Here is a 16,033-nt window from a genome sequence, read left to right as displayed (position 1 = left end):
TGAAGAATAAGGGAGAGCTCACAAATGAAATAACTACAATACTTTTTGGCCACTAGGTTAGTGCGAGAGATTGCCAGAGGATGGGATGACATTATCTCTGGAAGGATGATTGATACTAACAGAGAAAGCCACAAACTAGAAACAGGTGAATGTTGATGAGAAACTTAGAAATGCACCATCTCAGAATGCCTGAGAACTGCAGTCAAGAAGCAGTTGAAATACATCCACGTGCAGGGAGTGGGTATGAAAGGGTCTAAGGTCAGATGTTGTCCCAAATAGTGATGATATGGACATATGGCACCTCCTGTAGCCAAAAAAAAAAAAAGGCTAAGAAGATGAGTAGCCCATAAAATCAGGTAGTTACAGAGAAGTTGATAAGATGGCAGGGATAAATGGAAGTGACTGGAATAGTTGCTTCCCCAATAAGCAGGGGAAGTCTTGACCCATTGACTCTCAGAACCAAAGGGTAGCGTAGAGAGGTTCTTCAGTGCCAGAGCTTCATAGAGAATAATGAGAAGACTATACAGAAAAGAATGTGACAGATTATTTTGATACGTCTCATTTCCTAGTAGAGAAAAGATTTCTGACATACAAAAATTTAAATAATTTTTCGACCCTGTGCTTCCAAGAGCCCTTAGAGAAGCAACCAGGCAACAACAGGGTTATTAGATATCATTTTCAGCAGGTCACTGAGATCAGGAATAGTAGTATAGGACTTGAAAAGAGCAAAAGTAATTCTAATCTTTGAAAAGGGTCAAAATCTTTGAACAGATCAATTCTGGAAACCACCACACAGCTCCCCTTGCTTAAATAAATGGTACAATAGAATGACAAATGACCCTGGAGCCAATCTGTTAGTATTTCACTGATAACATCACAGTGGATAGTAGGCAGCATGAGTAGGATATCTGATCATGGCAGGGAAGTTGTCATTCAAATTATGGACTAGACTTCCTGGTATATTAGGCTGCTGCTTGGGATGCCAGGAATAAAGCCTTGGGATGCTTTAACTTTCGCCTGTCAGTCATGGTTCCCAAGAGCCCCTTAGTGAACCACAAGTGTTTTGTGTCCACAGGTATGCAAAGAAAGGAGTTATATACAATCACTGTGCACACTTTCCCCCTCAGTCAGCTCTATTTTGATGGTCTGGTGCTGAAACAAGACCTAGTCTTTCGTCAGACAAGCTATTGATAAGCAGGCAACACATTTATATTTAGCATTTGCATTCAAATACAACACAGGCTTTCTGCCTATCTGTCCAAACACCTTGTATATTTGTTTAAAATCAATTGTTGTACCTATTTGGCCCCATCAAACTCATTTGCTTACACATATTGAAAGGGAAGACCAGAATAAAAAAGAATTTGGTATCTGTTAGCCTGCCATCTTAATCAAGATACTCAGTGGTGCTCTACCAAGCAGTGAATCAAGTATTAGCAATAAACATAGGAGTAGAAGGGACCTCCTGGTCACTGAGCTATCTCAGGCAACCACACTGCAGAATCCCTTTATAGAGGTATTGCATATTCAGTATCAGCTCACATCTAACCTTTGACCTGTCGTGGATCTGTAAATTCAAACTGTTATTTCTTTAGGAACCATAGTCTCTCCTTTCATTATCAAGATTGAGAAAAAAAGGCATAGAGGTACCTGGAGCTTCAGTAGTGGGATATGGATTCTTTTCTTCATTTTCATTGGGCTGATAGTCATCCACATTGATCTGGCAGAAACAGAGGGGATAGACACAAAGTCCCGGTCAGATAACACACTCCCTTTTCATTTGCTCAGAAACCCAAGCCACCCACAGCACACTCAGTGGTAGCAAGCAGCAGACCTTGGTAGCAGGTGGGGACTCTCCATCAGCAGTGATCGATTTTAGCTCTATTTTCTCCTCCTTTGTCTCCTCCTCCACAGCTGGCTTCTCTATCTCCTGTTTCTTTTCTGGACTAGCAGTCCTAATAAAAGTCAGCAAGATGAAAAGCAAGCACTTACAAAGGTGAAAAGGTGTTTTCCTTTCAGAAACCTAGTTTAGGGAAGTACACAACATGACAACAATTGGCTGCCATCTCCATTCTGTGCATTTGTGTCAGCAGGGTTTTACTTCTTACCACCTGGAAGCAAAGCCTGCAACTCTGTTCCAACTCCATACAGCTTTCCTGTCTTTTCAGAGCTTTCTTAAGTGTGTGTGTGGGGGGAGTACACTTTAGGGATTTGAACATATCCATGAGGGATTTTCACTCATCCAAGTCCCTAACGATATATACTATATGAAAATTTTTCAACCCCAAGGTGGTTATGCTGAGTTAGGCCACCTGTACATTATTCTGAGACTGCAATATTGTTCCCCTTAATATCAGAGGACTGGGGGGATCTTGTTGATCAGCACTCTGCTTGTTAAGCCTCCTCTTAAGTAGGACAAATAGATCACCGATCATAGGACTACTGGCCAGATGTGTGTGGACCCTTAAGAATGAAAAGCAGAATGATCAGAGCAACTGTCCTCCACAAGCAGCGAGGAAGGAGACAGGGCCAATAAGACACAATCAACAGTGTTTTCCCACTACCCACACACACCATGTGAATAGGCAAGAGAAATATGGCATGTGGCATCACGGGATGAAGAAAGAACTGAATTTTGGGTTATGAGAAGAAAGGGCTGAGAATGTCTTTATCAAATACCAACTGTGAAGGAGAAGGGGATCAGAAGAACATTTGGGTGGCTCAAATGGGTGCCACTTTTGCCCCTTCCCCCTTGTGTGACACTGTTTCCCCTGCAAGCCCTATCACCTTGTGTTCCTTCTCTTTGGTTGTACTAGTGCACCCACAAAGGCTCCTAATTCACAGAGTTGCTGACACTCTTTAACCTATATGCTAGAGAATACTTAAGAGACAGTATTCCCCTTGAACATAACTTCCATAATGCCCTTGGCTCAGGGCAATCCAAGGAATAGTAAACCCCTCATGTACAGCAGATGAGGACCATATCCAATGGGGCCCAAGGCCCCAGATTTTGTAGCAAGCCTCCATCCCACTAGCCATGCCCTCAAATTCCCTGGCACACCAGTAACGCAGTGAGCCAGATGGAGTGACTCCATGGGCTGGATCTAGTCCATAGGCCATGTGTATGAATCCTTGCTATAAAGCCTTCTTTTTGCCTTTTGATTTCAATCATTTACATTTTTTAAATTAAACATACATACACAGATCATACACAGACACATGCACACACACATACATGGGTTTACCTAGCTAGTTTTTTCCTTTCTTTTTCCTCTTCCTCTTCTTTTTGTGCAGATGTCAAACTCTCAGCATCGGCAAGATTGTCCACCGCAATGGCCAAAAATACATTCAGTAGGATATCTGTTTGCATAGTTTCATAAAGAAAATGGACTTTGAAAATTGTAGAAAACATTGTCCTGATTACCTGAAATGCCAGAGCAAGCTGCAATCAGATCACTTTTTCCAAACTGCCACATACAGACTAGAGTTTGTTTAGCATACATACTCTTAGGCAAAGTAATGGGATGGCAGCATACTGGGCTTCCAAAATATTGAGATCTGAGCAAGTTAGGCATTTAAATCTACACTGAAGCACTTAGTAAAAGTGGCCTGAGTGAAAATATCTGAGTATCCATAAATTCCCCAGAAAATAATGGGAACTGCAAGTATTTGCACAGTTGATAAATCAGGCCAGTTTTAAGTGCCTAAGCGTATGCACTCAAGAACCTTATAACTTTAGGCATTTGGGTTTTCAAATTTTAGCCTATGTGCTTGAATTGAACAACTTCATTACAGGTATCCCCAGAGGCTTGACTGGGCATATTTGACATTACATATAGCATTGTCATTAGCAGTGTCATTGTCACTTGGTCTAAGGGGAACAAGGAGAAATTCATTAGAGCTGAGCGCTGAAGGGATTGGTTGCCATCTCTGCCAACACCCAGCACAGGTCCATGCATATACGGTATTTGGTGTAAACCAACAGCACTGCAACAGCCTGAAGGGGCTGAATGGAAAAGCCAAGAAAGCTCTACCCCTTTCCATTGTTCCTAGGTTGCCCGTGATTCAGACAACCTTGCTCCACAGAATAGAATTTTAGCTTCTTTTATTAATTTCCTGGGTGCAGGTCATAGAATCATAGTCAGAGAAGCAGGGCTGAAAGAGTCCTTTTGGAAGCATAATCCTTTTTAACTGAAGGTCAGTTCAAAGCCTAAGCTATCAAAATAGAGATCTCTTCCCTGGATTGCCACCATGCTCTGGGGTCCAAAGCCCAAGATACAACCTTCTAAAGCCAGCTGGTATGTAGAGGTGACTTTCCTTTTCACTGTTCATGAGCGACCAGAATTACAATCTTTTTCTAGACTGCCAGACAAGCTGTCTCCCTTAGCCTTTAGAGAGGTGGGATTGCATTTTGTAGAGAGGGCAGCATAGGGCAACAGAGGGGTCAGATACCAGGGTTTGAAAGATCTACATTATAGGGAAAGTTCAAAGGAGTTGACCTGAGACTAAGCATCAGCTTACAAAATATGCTATGGCTGCTGAAAGGGCCATCCATTAGCAGAACATAAAGTAAACATGAAAGAGCTAGGAGAAAATAGGGAACTGGAATGAACCATAGCTCTGTACTTCACACATGCCTATGTGAAATGACATACAGGCAGAGCCCCACACCAAGCAACGCACTGAATACTAGTGGAATTCACTCAGTGCCCTCCCTTTCTGAAGTCTGTATGTTTAGCTTCAGCTCAGGCACAAAGGAACAGGGCAAGCAGTTTTTTATGTGAGACAAATTAGCTTCAACAGAAGAAAGAAGATAATATTAGTTTATTATGAATTAATATAGGATCTTCCATCAATCTAATTTGTAAAATATATGTAAGTTCTCTAGCATTTGTATATGGTATACTGTAAATTACATGCATCTTTGTTCCACCTACAGAACAAATTATAACATATTCCATATGGAATAAGTTACTGCAAAGTCAATAAAAACACAAAAGTACAATGTAAGTACACCTGGTTGCTACATGTTAATTTCTGAGCAGCATGGGGATAAAGGGTCTGTTGAAAAGAGGATGATGGAATAAAGGCAAAGCAAAAATGTAGCTGGCATGTTTTTTGCTAGCTTGGCCTTATCCTGCTGTTATGGTTTTTTGTGTTTTTTTAAAGTCTTAACATCAGCTAAAATTAATTAGACAGGTTTGATTTTTAGCTGTGAGAAGCCAAAATTCAGACCCAGCTAAACTGCTAAGTCAAGAATTGTGAAATTCATATTCTGCTGACATAACAATGTAGTTAAAGGTGGTTTTAAATTTAGCTCTACTTGGAGTAAAGGTAGCATCAAAGGATACAGTTTCCACAGATGAAGAGGATGATGAAGTAAATACAGACCAACATTCCTGGAAAAGAGGGGCCGCCATAAGCCATGATCCCATCATACATCACCGAATTCCAGTCCTCCCCAGTCAGGATCTAAATGACACATTCCCACCAATAAGGGACACAATGTTAGACCACACAACAAATTTGAAAACCTCATTATAACAAAGATACACCAACTTATCCCCTAGAAACTCCCCAAGGTACTCTGAGACAACAAAGAGAATGAGAGGACCTGTGCTCTAGAAGTTCAGATGTCACAGTGATTTCCCAGAAGCCATGCAGATATCCAAGCCAGTTCTGCTAATGTTTCACAGCTACTTGCATTTTATTCCCTGTAAGTACCTGTTTGCATGTGCTGAACTGACAGAAATGGAATGGAGCATACTATCACACGTGGGCGACGCTTAGGGAGGCCACGGGGGGGGAGGGGAGCGTGTCTCCCCCCCCCCCCCCCCCCCCGATTGGCCCTCACTGGCTGGGGAGTGGGGGTGCTGAGCAAAGTGCCAGCCAGTGCCCCTTCTGAGATCGTGGGGGCATTGAGAGAAGCACCAGTGGCACATTTGGGTTTGCCACAAGCACTTCCGCTGGAGGTGGCAATTGGCTGTTGGGAGACCCCTCCCTGGTTGGCGATCGGTCACTGGTGCCACTCCCCCCCCCCCCCCCCCCCCCCCCCCAGTTTCAGGAGGCACCAATCATCCATGCTACCACATCACATTAGGTATAACTTTGTATAGCAGACTTCCACTCACCTTGTACTTGAGCTAACAATATTATTACTCCTATGTGAACACTGGTAAGACTTTACTCAGCATACAGGTGTTCAAGAACCATTCAGGTGTTTTTGATCCTTCAGTGCCTCGAAGCCCAGCTTCACTTTGTTAGTTAAGAGCGCTAATGCTGTGCCACTCTGGGTGTGTCTACACATTCATTAATGCACTTTTGATACTGCGTGTTAACTTTAGTATCTCTAATATGAAGTACTACATAAAGGTGCATTAGGCTGCCCTAATGCACAGTAGCACAAGTGAACGCCTTTTTAGTGAAGCTTAATGTGTAGTAGACTAATATTAGTAGACAGTGTATCAGCACTGTTTTTGACATGATGCTTTAATACACAGTAGAATAGGCTACTGCGCATTAAAGCACACATGTAAACATGCCCTCTGTGATTTAATCAGCTTCAGGATGAAGGTGCTGGTCTGAGATGTGGCCAGTGCTCATTCTCTGGTTCTACCCAGCTTGGTCCTAATTGCTTCTTCTAAGTTGAACGCAGCTCAGCTCCTAATTTTGAGTACCATTTTAGTGATTGCAGAGCTTTCTGTTATTGGTCTCTAACTGTAGCAGTCTTCTTCAATCTCTAGCTTCAAGCATCCTAGCCTGCACTGAAAAGATCCTCCACAATGGGAAGCAGACACAAGCATGGATTTTTCTGCCAAGCCGTAAGTATTGTGACCTTTACCTGAAACACAGTGAGGAGAGACTGGGGGAAGTTGTCAAATGTGCTCCTCCTGGTTTGCATCTCATCGAAGTTAAACTTGCCCCCAAAGAGCTGCATTCCCAGGAGTGAGAAGATGATGATGAAGAGGAAGAGAAGCAGCAACAAGGAGGCGATGGAGCGGACAGAGTTCAGTAATGAAGCTACGAGGTTACTCAGGGAATTCCAATACCTAGGGAGTTAAAGGGAAGCTGTTACGATTCCTTTATCCAGGGCAGGTGCTTATGGACTGCATCAGATACAACTACAGGCTGCTTTCTGAATATAAACAAGCATTTCCAAACACCCTGTTAAGAAGTGAATCATTGATGTGCTTCCCTAAGATAATGAGACCTACTGCAGTTAATGAGTAATTTTACTACCACACATGTACAGACACAATTCCTTCCACCCCCTCCTGCCACACACACACCCAGAAGATTATTGCAGCAGTCTCCATAGAAGGTGCTGAAAATCTCTTATCAATATACAGTGATTAGTTCTTGCTGGTTCAGTGAGTTACATTCTAACCAACCTCATTACAACACACACAGCTGGTACAGCAGCCAGAATACCTCACTCCAGAGAATGGCCTTGTAATAGCTAACAAGAACAGATGGGGAAACAGTTTGGATGCAAATTCAAACTTGCCCACAATATGGGGGAAGGTGTGTGTGTGCGCATACATGTATTTGTGTGTAGCTGTGTACATGTGCTCAATCTCGGACAGAGGCAGCTGAGCTTCTTCATATTTGGAAGACTGAGGAAAGCAACAGGACCTTCCCCTCCAATTACATGTTTTACATGGGCATCATGGAAACAGTTCTGATTCTAACATCAGGCACCTAGTCCCTTTGCCTTTTGCTTGTGTGAAGTGTACTGTTTTTCAAACCTATTATACAGTATTGCAAGCTTGCTACACGTTCAAATTAAAGCTGGATAGAAACCAGCTATAGAGTTGTTACACATTTTCAAGCACTAACTTTATAGCTGTTGGCTCTTCTTATAGCAAGATAGTCATTTTTGCCATGTGATAATTACTTGGCATACGTGGCTAGTCAAAATTTATTGCATGATTAACCAGTTAATTGCATAATATATGAAACATGTAGCAAGGGCCACAGAACATCTTTAAAAGCTTACAGCCAGGTCTAGCCAGACAGCTGACTAAGACATCTCTCATATACCATGGAACCTGGACAGCGAATGGATCACAACAATAAAAAAATTAAGAGACATTTTAAAGAAAACTTCTGTGACCACAACTGCCTTTGACATTATGAAAGTAAAGCCCATTGACAACAATTACTGAATGAAGAATAAACTGTTTGTGAAAATCAACATCCCAAATCCCTTTGCAGCTATTAAAAAAAATTCTACTGTGAAAAAGATAATGCTGCCACCCCCAAATTTATTCATCAGGGTGTTAGGATCACATTGATCAGCAGAGTGGGGAAGTTGAATGGAGCATTCATTTCTATGTGCATCCCATTTAAGAGAGCAGACTGGGGCACACAGGATGCATCTACATGTGATGCTATGACGCTGTAGCAATTCAGTACGGCAATGTAGCATCAGTGGGAAAAAAAACTGTGATGCTGCAGCTATTTCACCATAACAACACGCTCCCTCATTATAGCCTGCTGCTACGGCGATGTAGCGGCTAAAAATAACCATGCGCTGCCAGCATGGCACAGCACGGGCTATTACTGCGCCGTCATTTAGTACTTCCAAAAGGAAGTACTAAATGACAGTGAAGTAACAATGAAACCATAGGGGCATGTGTAGACATACCCACATTGTACCAAAGGCTATAAAAAGACTAAAGCCCTATTTTGCTTTCGTTCAATTTCTATTTGGGGAGGGTAGGAGGCATCAGCTGCTCTCCATCTCCTTTGAGGGAATCCATTGCTCTTGCATATAAATCCAGGCCCAGAGGTGCACTCAGCTCTCTGCGAGTAGCCTGGAGCATTCTCTAAGCATGGTCACTTTGTGTGTCCCTTGGATGAGCTTTCACTTTGAAGTTCCCTGCCTAGGATGGCACGGCAGAACATTCCTACTTTGCTGGAATGCTAATTGGGAGAACACACAGAGAAATATTGTGTATAAGATTAGCCTTCTACTTTCCTACAGCTTTAAGGTATTGAGGAAACTTGGAGCCATGTAAATGCCTTAGTACCTAGATGAAAGACTTAGTGGTTAGGGCAGCAGGTAGTGATTTGGGAGCCCAGAGTTTAATTTCATGCTCTGCCACGGACTTTTTCTGTGCCACTGGGCAACTCACTCATGGGAGTTATATGACTAAATACCTCTGTGGGTCTGACCCTCTCTGTGCGCCCTGGCTCCTCACCTATAAAATGGGCATAACAGCACTTCTGTACCTCAAGCACAGGGATGGTGTGGGGATAAATTCACCTAGAAGACACTAACACAGAAGTTCTTCTAAAACCCATCCAACATTTATTTAAAAATAAATCTGATCAAAGCCAATTTTTAGCTATACGTTAGTTAAGGGAGAAGAACCCATAGCTGTTTGTATTCTCCCTCATGTGGAGGGTCAGCACAGAGCCTAGGTACCATTCAAGTCCCAGGACACTGCTTGAAATGAGGTTTAAATGGGATTCAAATGAGTCATGGGTCTTGTGCTGGCTTTGGGCACAGGAATAATTTTCATCTTATAGAAATATGGACCACCTGCATTAATATAACAAATGCACAGCAGAATCGGAGCCAGTCTTAAGGGTGGGTGGTGTGGGCAACTGCCCAGGGTGCTGTGGTCTGGGGGGCACCACACACATCCACACACATGCCCTGCCCCATCACTCATGTGGGGCAGGAGCTGTGGGAGACTTCAGTGGCAACTAATCTGGAGCTGACTGGAGCTGACCAGCTAGGACAGTGGGATAAAAAGCCCTTGGGTGTTGGCAGCAGCAGTGGTGGGTGCTGCTGGGCAGTATGACAGGCTCAGAGGAGGGTGGGGTGGGCTGTGTCAAGGGCAAGGTGGCCAGCAAGAAAGCAGTGCGGCTGGGCAGCCCCAGCTTGTGTGCCAAGGGCTTTGATATTACTGACCTGCTGGGGTTGGAGGCTGAGCTGTAGCCCCAACTCCAGCCACTATCACCACTTCTGAGGGCAAGAGTGAGGGCAAGGGCAGCCAGGAAGCAGTGCCGGGGTTTCCTTTCCAGGCAGCCTTGCTGGCTGCCCACCTGCCTGCTCTTTCTGTTTCTTTGCTTTGAGCCCTCACTGCTCCCTGTCCCTGCCACCTGGCACCAGACCAGCATCTCAGATGTGTGGACAAGCACTTCTCTGAAGGGTCCTCTGTCATCCACAGCGGCTGAGGCATGTGTGCTCATCACCTGCCCCCCCACACCTCCCATACATACAAACACCCCCACCCCCCCAAACACACAGCACTGGTGACTCATGTGGCATGCCAGGGAGAATGTCAAAATACAAGATTGCCTGGGGTGCCATTTTCCCTAAGGCTGGCTCTGACCAGAATCATAGAGGCTAGAGACAGACATTCAAAAAGCCTGAGCCTGAATTGATTCAATCTTTGCAGGTTAGTCTAACCTGACAAGGCTAAATCACTTTGTAACTGCAAAGACATCCCCTCTAGACTGAAAAAAATGCTGGCACATGCCTGCAGTGGTTGAGGCTAGAAGCCGGAGCGGGGGGGGGGGGGGGAACTACAGCAGCCCTCCCTTCCCTTGTACAGTGCTGAGCTGAGGGGGGCATGGCCAGGTCCTGGAACAACTTAGGGAGGGGTTCTCCACCCTCCTTGATAACAGAGTATTTATCAGCTCTGTTATTAGCAATTAGCACCCCATCAGAAAACAAAGCCTTGCATGCCATTAATTCAAGCTCTTCTTAAACAGACTTTTCCAAAGGAAGGAATGCAGGGACATTACCAGCTGAGCTGTTGATTAGCTCTAAAAAGCCCTAAATGGACACTTTTCTATTTGCCTTACACAGCATTAGCTAGCATACTACATGCTGGCTAGGTCCATGCTGTGGGAGAGAGGAGGGATGGATCTCTGCTTAAGCAGCAAGTGGTGGGGGGGATGGAGTATGGGGAAGCCAACAGACCCTGCTGTGGCTGCTAGTCTCTGCTGGAGCTCCAGCCAGGGAGCAGAGAGGAGGGGGCAGCTTTGCTGTGGAGCAGAGAGCCCCAACCAGCCCACAGAGCATGCAGAGATGCTGGGGGAGTCTGGGTTATCTTAAACCAGCAAGGAAGGTGTCTGGGACAGACATTGCATAAAACAGTTTGAGCCAAATCAGTTAAGTCTGATTCTACATTTAACCAGGTTTATCTCAAACCAGTTTCAGCCATTTTCAAACTGGTTTATGTGCACCAAATGTCTATTCAGTTACAGGTTTAAACCACTTCTTTCTTGATTATTTAAACCAGTTTGTGTGTAATGTCTGTCCCTAGCCAGAGAGAGGGGCATTAATCAAGTGCTCTAAGAAAACAGGGCAAAAGGAGGTGCTTTCTTGTCTTCATGGCATCCTGCCTTACTACACACTAACATGACTTACTACCTCTCATTTTGTTCATGGGAGAGAGAAATATTAAAGGGACCTTGTCCCTTTGCAAAAGGTAGTGGATAGGGAAGTCGTTATTTCCTATGAAGTTCAACAACTAGCTCATCTCAAGAAGCTGAGCTTCAGAGAGAAATGCTGTGTTTGCTCACAGCACAGTTGCAGCTCTTACAGAAGGCTTGAGTGCTGCAATTAAAAGGTGAGCAATGCAAAACTATGGACATAAGAGTAATATGACTGAAACGGAGGGCTCCATGTCACTAAACCTCCCCACTGGCTGTGTAACATAACAGCGTATTGTGTTTACATTTATACTCACAGTGCAGCACATACTTTCGCACTTCGGGAGGCAGGGAAAATGAAATAGTAAGGAGGACAAATTCGTCCCTAATTTAATTCCATTCATTTCAGTGATGAATGGATTTATTTGGTCTAGTTCTGAGTCCTTCAGATTCAGCCAGCATGCAATTCTTCCAGGCCCCAATATGGGAAACCCTTAAAAACACACGTGTAAATGTAGACATGTGACTAGTGTCCAGGGACTAGCAGACATTAACTTAACAGTGCAATGGGATCTGTTCTCCAGTCCCAGCAATTGAGCCTCCTGCCATGCCCCACACACATGGCAGGAAATGCAATTGTTGGTATTGTGGATCAGATCTCTATCCCACCACTGCCAGCAGTGAGCCCAGGGGACAGGTTTGCAAGTGCTGGATGTTGGAGAGTCATTTGACTACTCCCTCCCATCAGCTGCAAACCTATGGGCACTCCCACGGGACCCTGGGAGAGGGAAGCATTTCCCCAACCCGGGGTTCCAGTGGATGTCTAGAAACTGTGCATGCAGCACAACACATTAATCACACTTTAAATGTAATGTGTGACAGGGGCCTCAAATCGTAGCCTAAAGTTGCACCCATGCTTAAACAATTTGCTGAATTGGGGCCCATCTACATGGGCTTTTATATACTCCATATTTTTTTTTTTGAATTCTTAGAAACATTTTGGTACCCCAGATTTAGATTCTTATGCAACAGCAGAACTTTAAAGAAATGAATTGAGATGACTGGGCGCTGTCCTATCCGTCCTGCACTGGGGATTTAAAAACAAAAATGACACTATTAGAAAAGTAAATCAGCCAATCAGAGAAAACAGTTTCAATATTAAGGATTTATCCTGATGCAGTGAAGTGGTCAAGTTTGGGCTTTAACAAGCATCACTGTGACAGAGTGATTAGAACATCTCACTCCATCTCCAGGAGCATGAAGTTGAGTCTTGTGATCAGATTTGAGCCAAAGGCCAGCCCTGGTCAACCCAGCTGTAAATGGGTACTTGCTCATACAAACTACAGAATCAAAGGCGGTCAGATACATGTTACATCACTCATGTGCTGTCAGCTACAGAATCTAGCATGCCTTAACTATGACAGTAAATGGGCTGCTAGGCTAGAGGGAACTTTGACCTTAGCTCTCAGCTAATGCATGCCAGTTAAGCCTTAAGTCATCCTTTATCATTGTAGCTGATTGCGGACTTTAAAACCTCAAGGTCAAAGCTATGCCTAGAATTTCTCTAGTGAGTTTGCTGGATTTAACCCAGAAACGGATTTGGCCCTGACACTGTAAGGCCATATTATTATGTATTTTAAACACAGGCTTTCATGGGTCATTTTCTACCTTCTACCAGCACACAGCAAGTAAAAAATGACATCACAATCATTTGCATGCATGTGAAATCACAAATGGGGCTGTAAAGGAGAAACCATTATTGCTTTCTTCACCTTTTGAACCTAGAAATCAATCATGGTAGTTTGTACTTCTACAGCATCTATTGCCGAAAGAAGTCAAAAAACTTTAGGCAGTAATGAACTAAACCTTGCAAAAGCCTGTGAAGTAAATCACTGTCGTTCTCTCAATTTTTCAGATTAAGGAGGAGAGAAGTAAAGTGCTTGTCCAAGATAAGACAGAATCAATGGCAGAGCTCAACTAGAACCCAGGAATCCTAATGGCTGGTAATATGGTTTTGCCTCAAAGCTATCTTTCCCTCTGTTAGTTATCCTCTACTACTATTTTCTGTGATACTTTCAGTTCTATATGATATGGGGGATATTGTGTAAAATGCAGTGCTATGTGGAGATACCTGAACTGGTGCTAAACAAGCTAACATGAGTAACAGCTGCACCTAGCCATGTCAGCATGGGGCTTGGTATAGATTAATTTATCTAGCTGAGAAGCAGGTTAATGTAGCTATACTGCCTTCCCTACTCAACCTACCTTTTTAAATCCAGTTTGGATATTTCTGTATTACATACCATTATGCTCTGTAGACATATCCCAAAGACACAACGGAGCTTAAAAAGGTGGAAGCAGATGCCAGGTTACTACAGCAGGGTTTCCACTACTGCTCAACCAGCATAGAAACTGTACAGAAGGTAAGTACAAGAGACCCCCCACCCCAACTGATTTGCTCAAGAGCTGTCCATGAACACTCAGGGGGAGCAATTACTTTTAAAATATGAATCTAAGTTTATTGTTTGGAGTAAATGGATTTATTTTCAATTTATACAAAGGAATAAATACAAGGATATAAAGAAATATAGAATGGCTAATGAAGTCATTTGGCATCTCTTAGCTCAGAAATATTTTCTACGCAGCACTGTAAAAATTAAGGAGAAAAAATAGATTACTCTGGCTGCTTTCTTAATTTACATCACGAACTAATTCTGCGGAGTATTTATAATCTCAGAAGCAATGTTTGCTCTTAAAATTCAACCAGTGGTTTCCACAACTATATGATATTCATTTGTGTGTTTTTATTTGTTTCTTTTATATTACAGAGATGCATTCTTGCTTGTCATACACATGCATCTCTCTGACTCACTCACAGTTTGTTTATGCTTGTTCCCTATCATGGGAAATCAACATAAATATATAAAGATTAGGCTGTCGATGATATACCCTTGCTGTCACATCTTAGATGATATGCGCCTCTTTTTATCTTCTTGATTATCGCTATTTCCATCTTCAATATATGCCTGCATGTTGGTGTTTGTGAATATATATTTGACATAAAACATTACATTGTCATCCTTCATACTCTTCTGACCTTTCTAGGATTCTATCTTTTTTATTATCATTCCATTCATGTAGCTTATCCCACCCATGTTCATAATGTCAATGACACTAAATCATCATTGTGTTTAGAGCTGAGTGAGTAATGGGAATATTTACAATTTTACTAGAAAGAGCACCAGAAGCAACATCTAAATTCAAATGCTAAAATATTTCCCCCGTGGCTAGAGCTTAAGTGGGGTTTAAGAAGTGCATATGTCCTGTGCCCTCTACACTTAGAAAAAAAATATATCTTGAAGAAACTAATAAATAATAGAAACCAAAAATAAACCCAAGAATACTATAATCTCCTAGCAAATACTGTAGGAATGGAAAAGGAGGGAAAATCCAATTACTGTAATAACTTATTAATTATGAATTATTACTTGGCTTTAATTGTGATTTACCTATAATTCAGGACAGATACTTAAAATGACAAATTCTTCCATGTGACTTGATGTTTTAGTTTTGTTGAAGGGTAGAGTTAAGGTGTAATCGGTCTCTCTCAGAAGTCCCTAAGCTAAATCTCTATCATTTTCGGGTTTGGGAATATTTCAATGTTTCCTCCTGATTTCCTGATCAATGCTTCCTCAAGCTCCCTTCAACATTCACTGGATTTCTAGGTAGAATATTCTGTGTCTTTTTTCTCAGAGAATTTTCCTACTTGTTTTGTACACTTTTCCCTGGTTCTGAATAAGTCTTGAAAAAAATGCAACAACTTTTTCTACTATGTTAAATCTTTTGCCTTAATATCTGCTTGTGCAATGACCTTCCTAAGGCTTTTTAACTCGGGTCTGAAATATACACCTTCTTTAGAAACTGGGGCCGGGGGTTACTGAGCCATATCTCAGGTATGTTTATTACCCTTTGCCTTCAGTCCCAGAAATCCAGGAAAAAAAATATTGCCAGACCAATGCTCTTCACTCCTCCTAAGAGGTCAAAGAGTTTTTGTTTTCGCTGAATCCTATTTGCTGTCCTTTACATTGACCACCTTATTCTCTAATAGATACAGCCTTGCCTTGGCCAATGTCTGCATCTGTAAACCTGTTTTCACCTCTGTCGTCTGACTGTGAAAGCCATCCATCCTGGCAGTAAGTAAGGTTTTTTATGGTACCTTGGGGTGCCTTCAGATTCTTTTAAGGGTGCTGCAGAGTGCAATGTAATGTTAACACTGTTAGGGATACAAAAATGATTCACAAGGTGAAGCCAGAGATTTCAATTAGGAGTTCATAGTTTTAACAATATTCTGACCTGTTTTGGTCTTTCTGAGTTCTTTGCAACAAAAGAATTAGTTTTCTGTAGTCAAGAAACAAGTGAAAACTAAGAATTAGTAATTTCTGAGGGATGCCTTGAGTCTAAAGAGGAGTGCCTTGAATTAAGAATCATTGCTGTAGAAGCGTAAAGAATAACTCTTGCATTAAACCACCATCCAAGTCAGTTGTTTTTGTCTGTAGCACAGTTCTGCCATCTTGATTATATTCCAGATTTGGTCTTGTTTTTCCTGCTCCATGTCTTTTATCTTAGATTTCACAGA

General features: G+C 42.6%; 1 protein-coding gene across 2 annotated transcripts in view; it reads right to left on the bottom strand.

Annotated features, from left to right (window-relative positions):
- The window catches only part of CACNA1C (calcium voltage-gated channel subunit alpha1 C), a 774,332-nt gene that overhangs the window by 115,476 nt on the left and 642,823 nt on the right, over positions 1-16,033 (bottom strand). For both annotated transcript variants that reach the window (XM_059726516.1, XM_059726515.1), the window contains exons 14-18: positions 6,842-7,049; positions 5,352-5,472; positions 3,246-3,360; positions 1,835-1,955; positions 1,651-1,720 (exon numbers count right to left, since the gene is read on the bottom strand). In XM_059726516.1, coding sequence (XP_059582499.1) covers positions 1,651-1,720; positions 1,835-1,955; positions 3,246-3,360; positions 5,352-5,472; positions 6,842-7,049 — 635 coding nt within the window. The remainder of the gene's footprint in view (positions 1-1,650; positions 1,721-1,834; positions 1,956-3,245; positions 3,361-5,351; positions 5,473-6,841; positions 7,050-16,033) is intronic.

Source organism: Alligator mississippiensis, chromosome 4, assembly GCF_030867095.1.
Source record: "Alligator mississippiensis isolate rAllMis1 chromosome 4, rAllMis1, whole genome shotgun sequence".
Classification (NCBI taxonomy): domain Eukaryota; kingdom Metazoa; phylum Chordata; order Crocodylia; family Alligatoridae; genus Alligator; species Alligator mississippiensis.
Note: the sequence above shows the minus strand (reverse complement) of the source record. Positions and strands in the feature narration are given on the sequence as shown.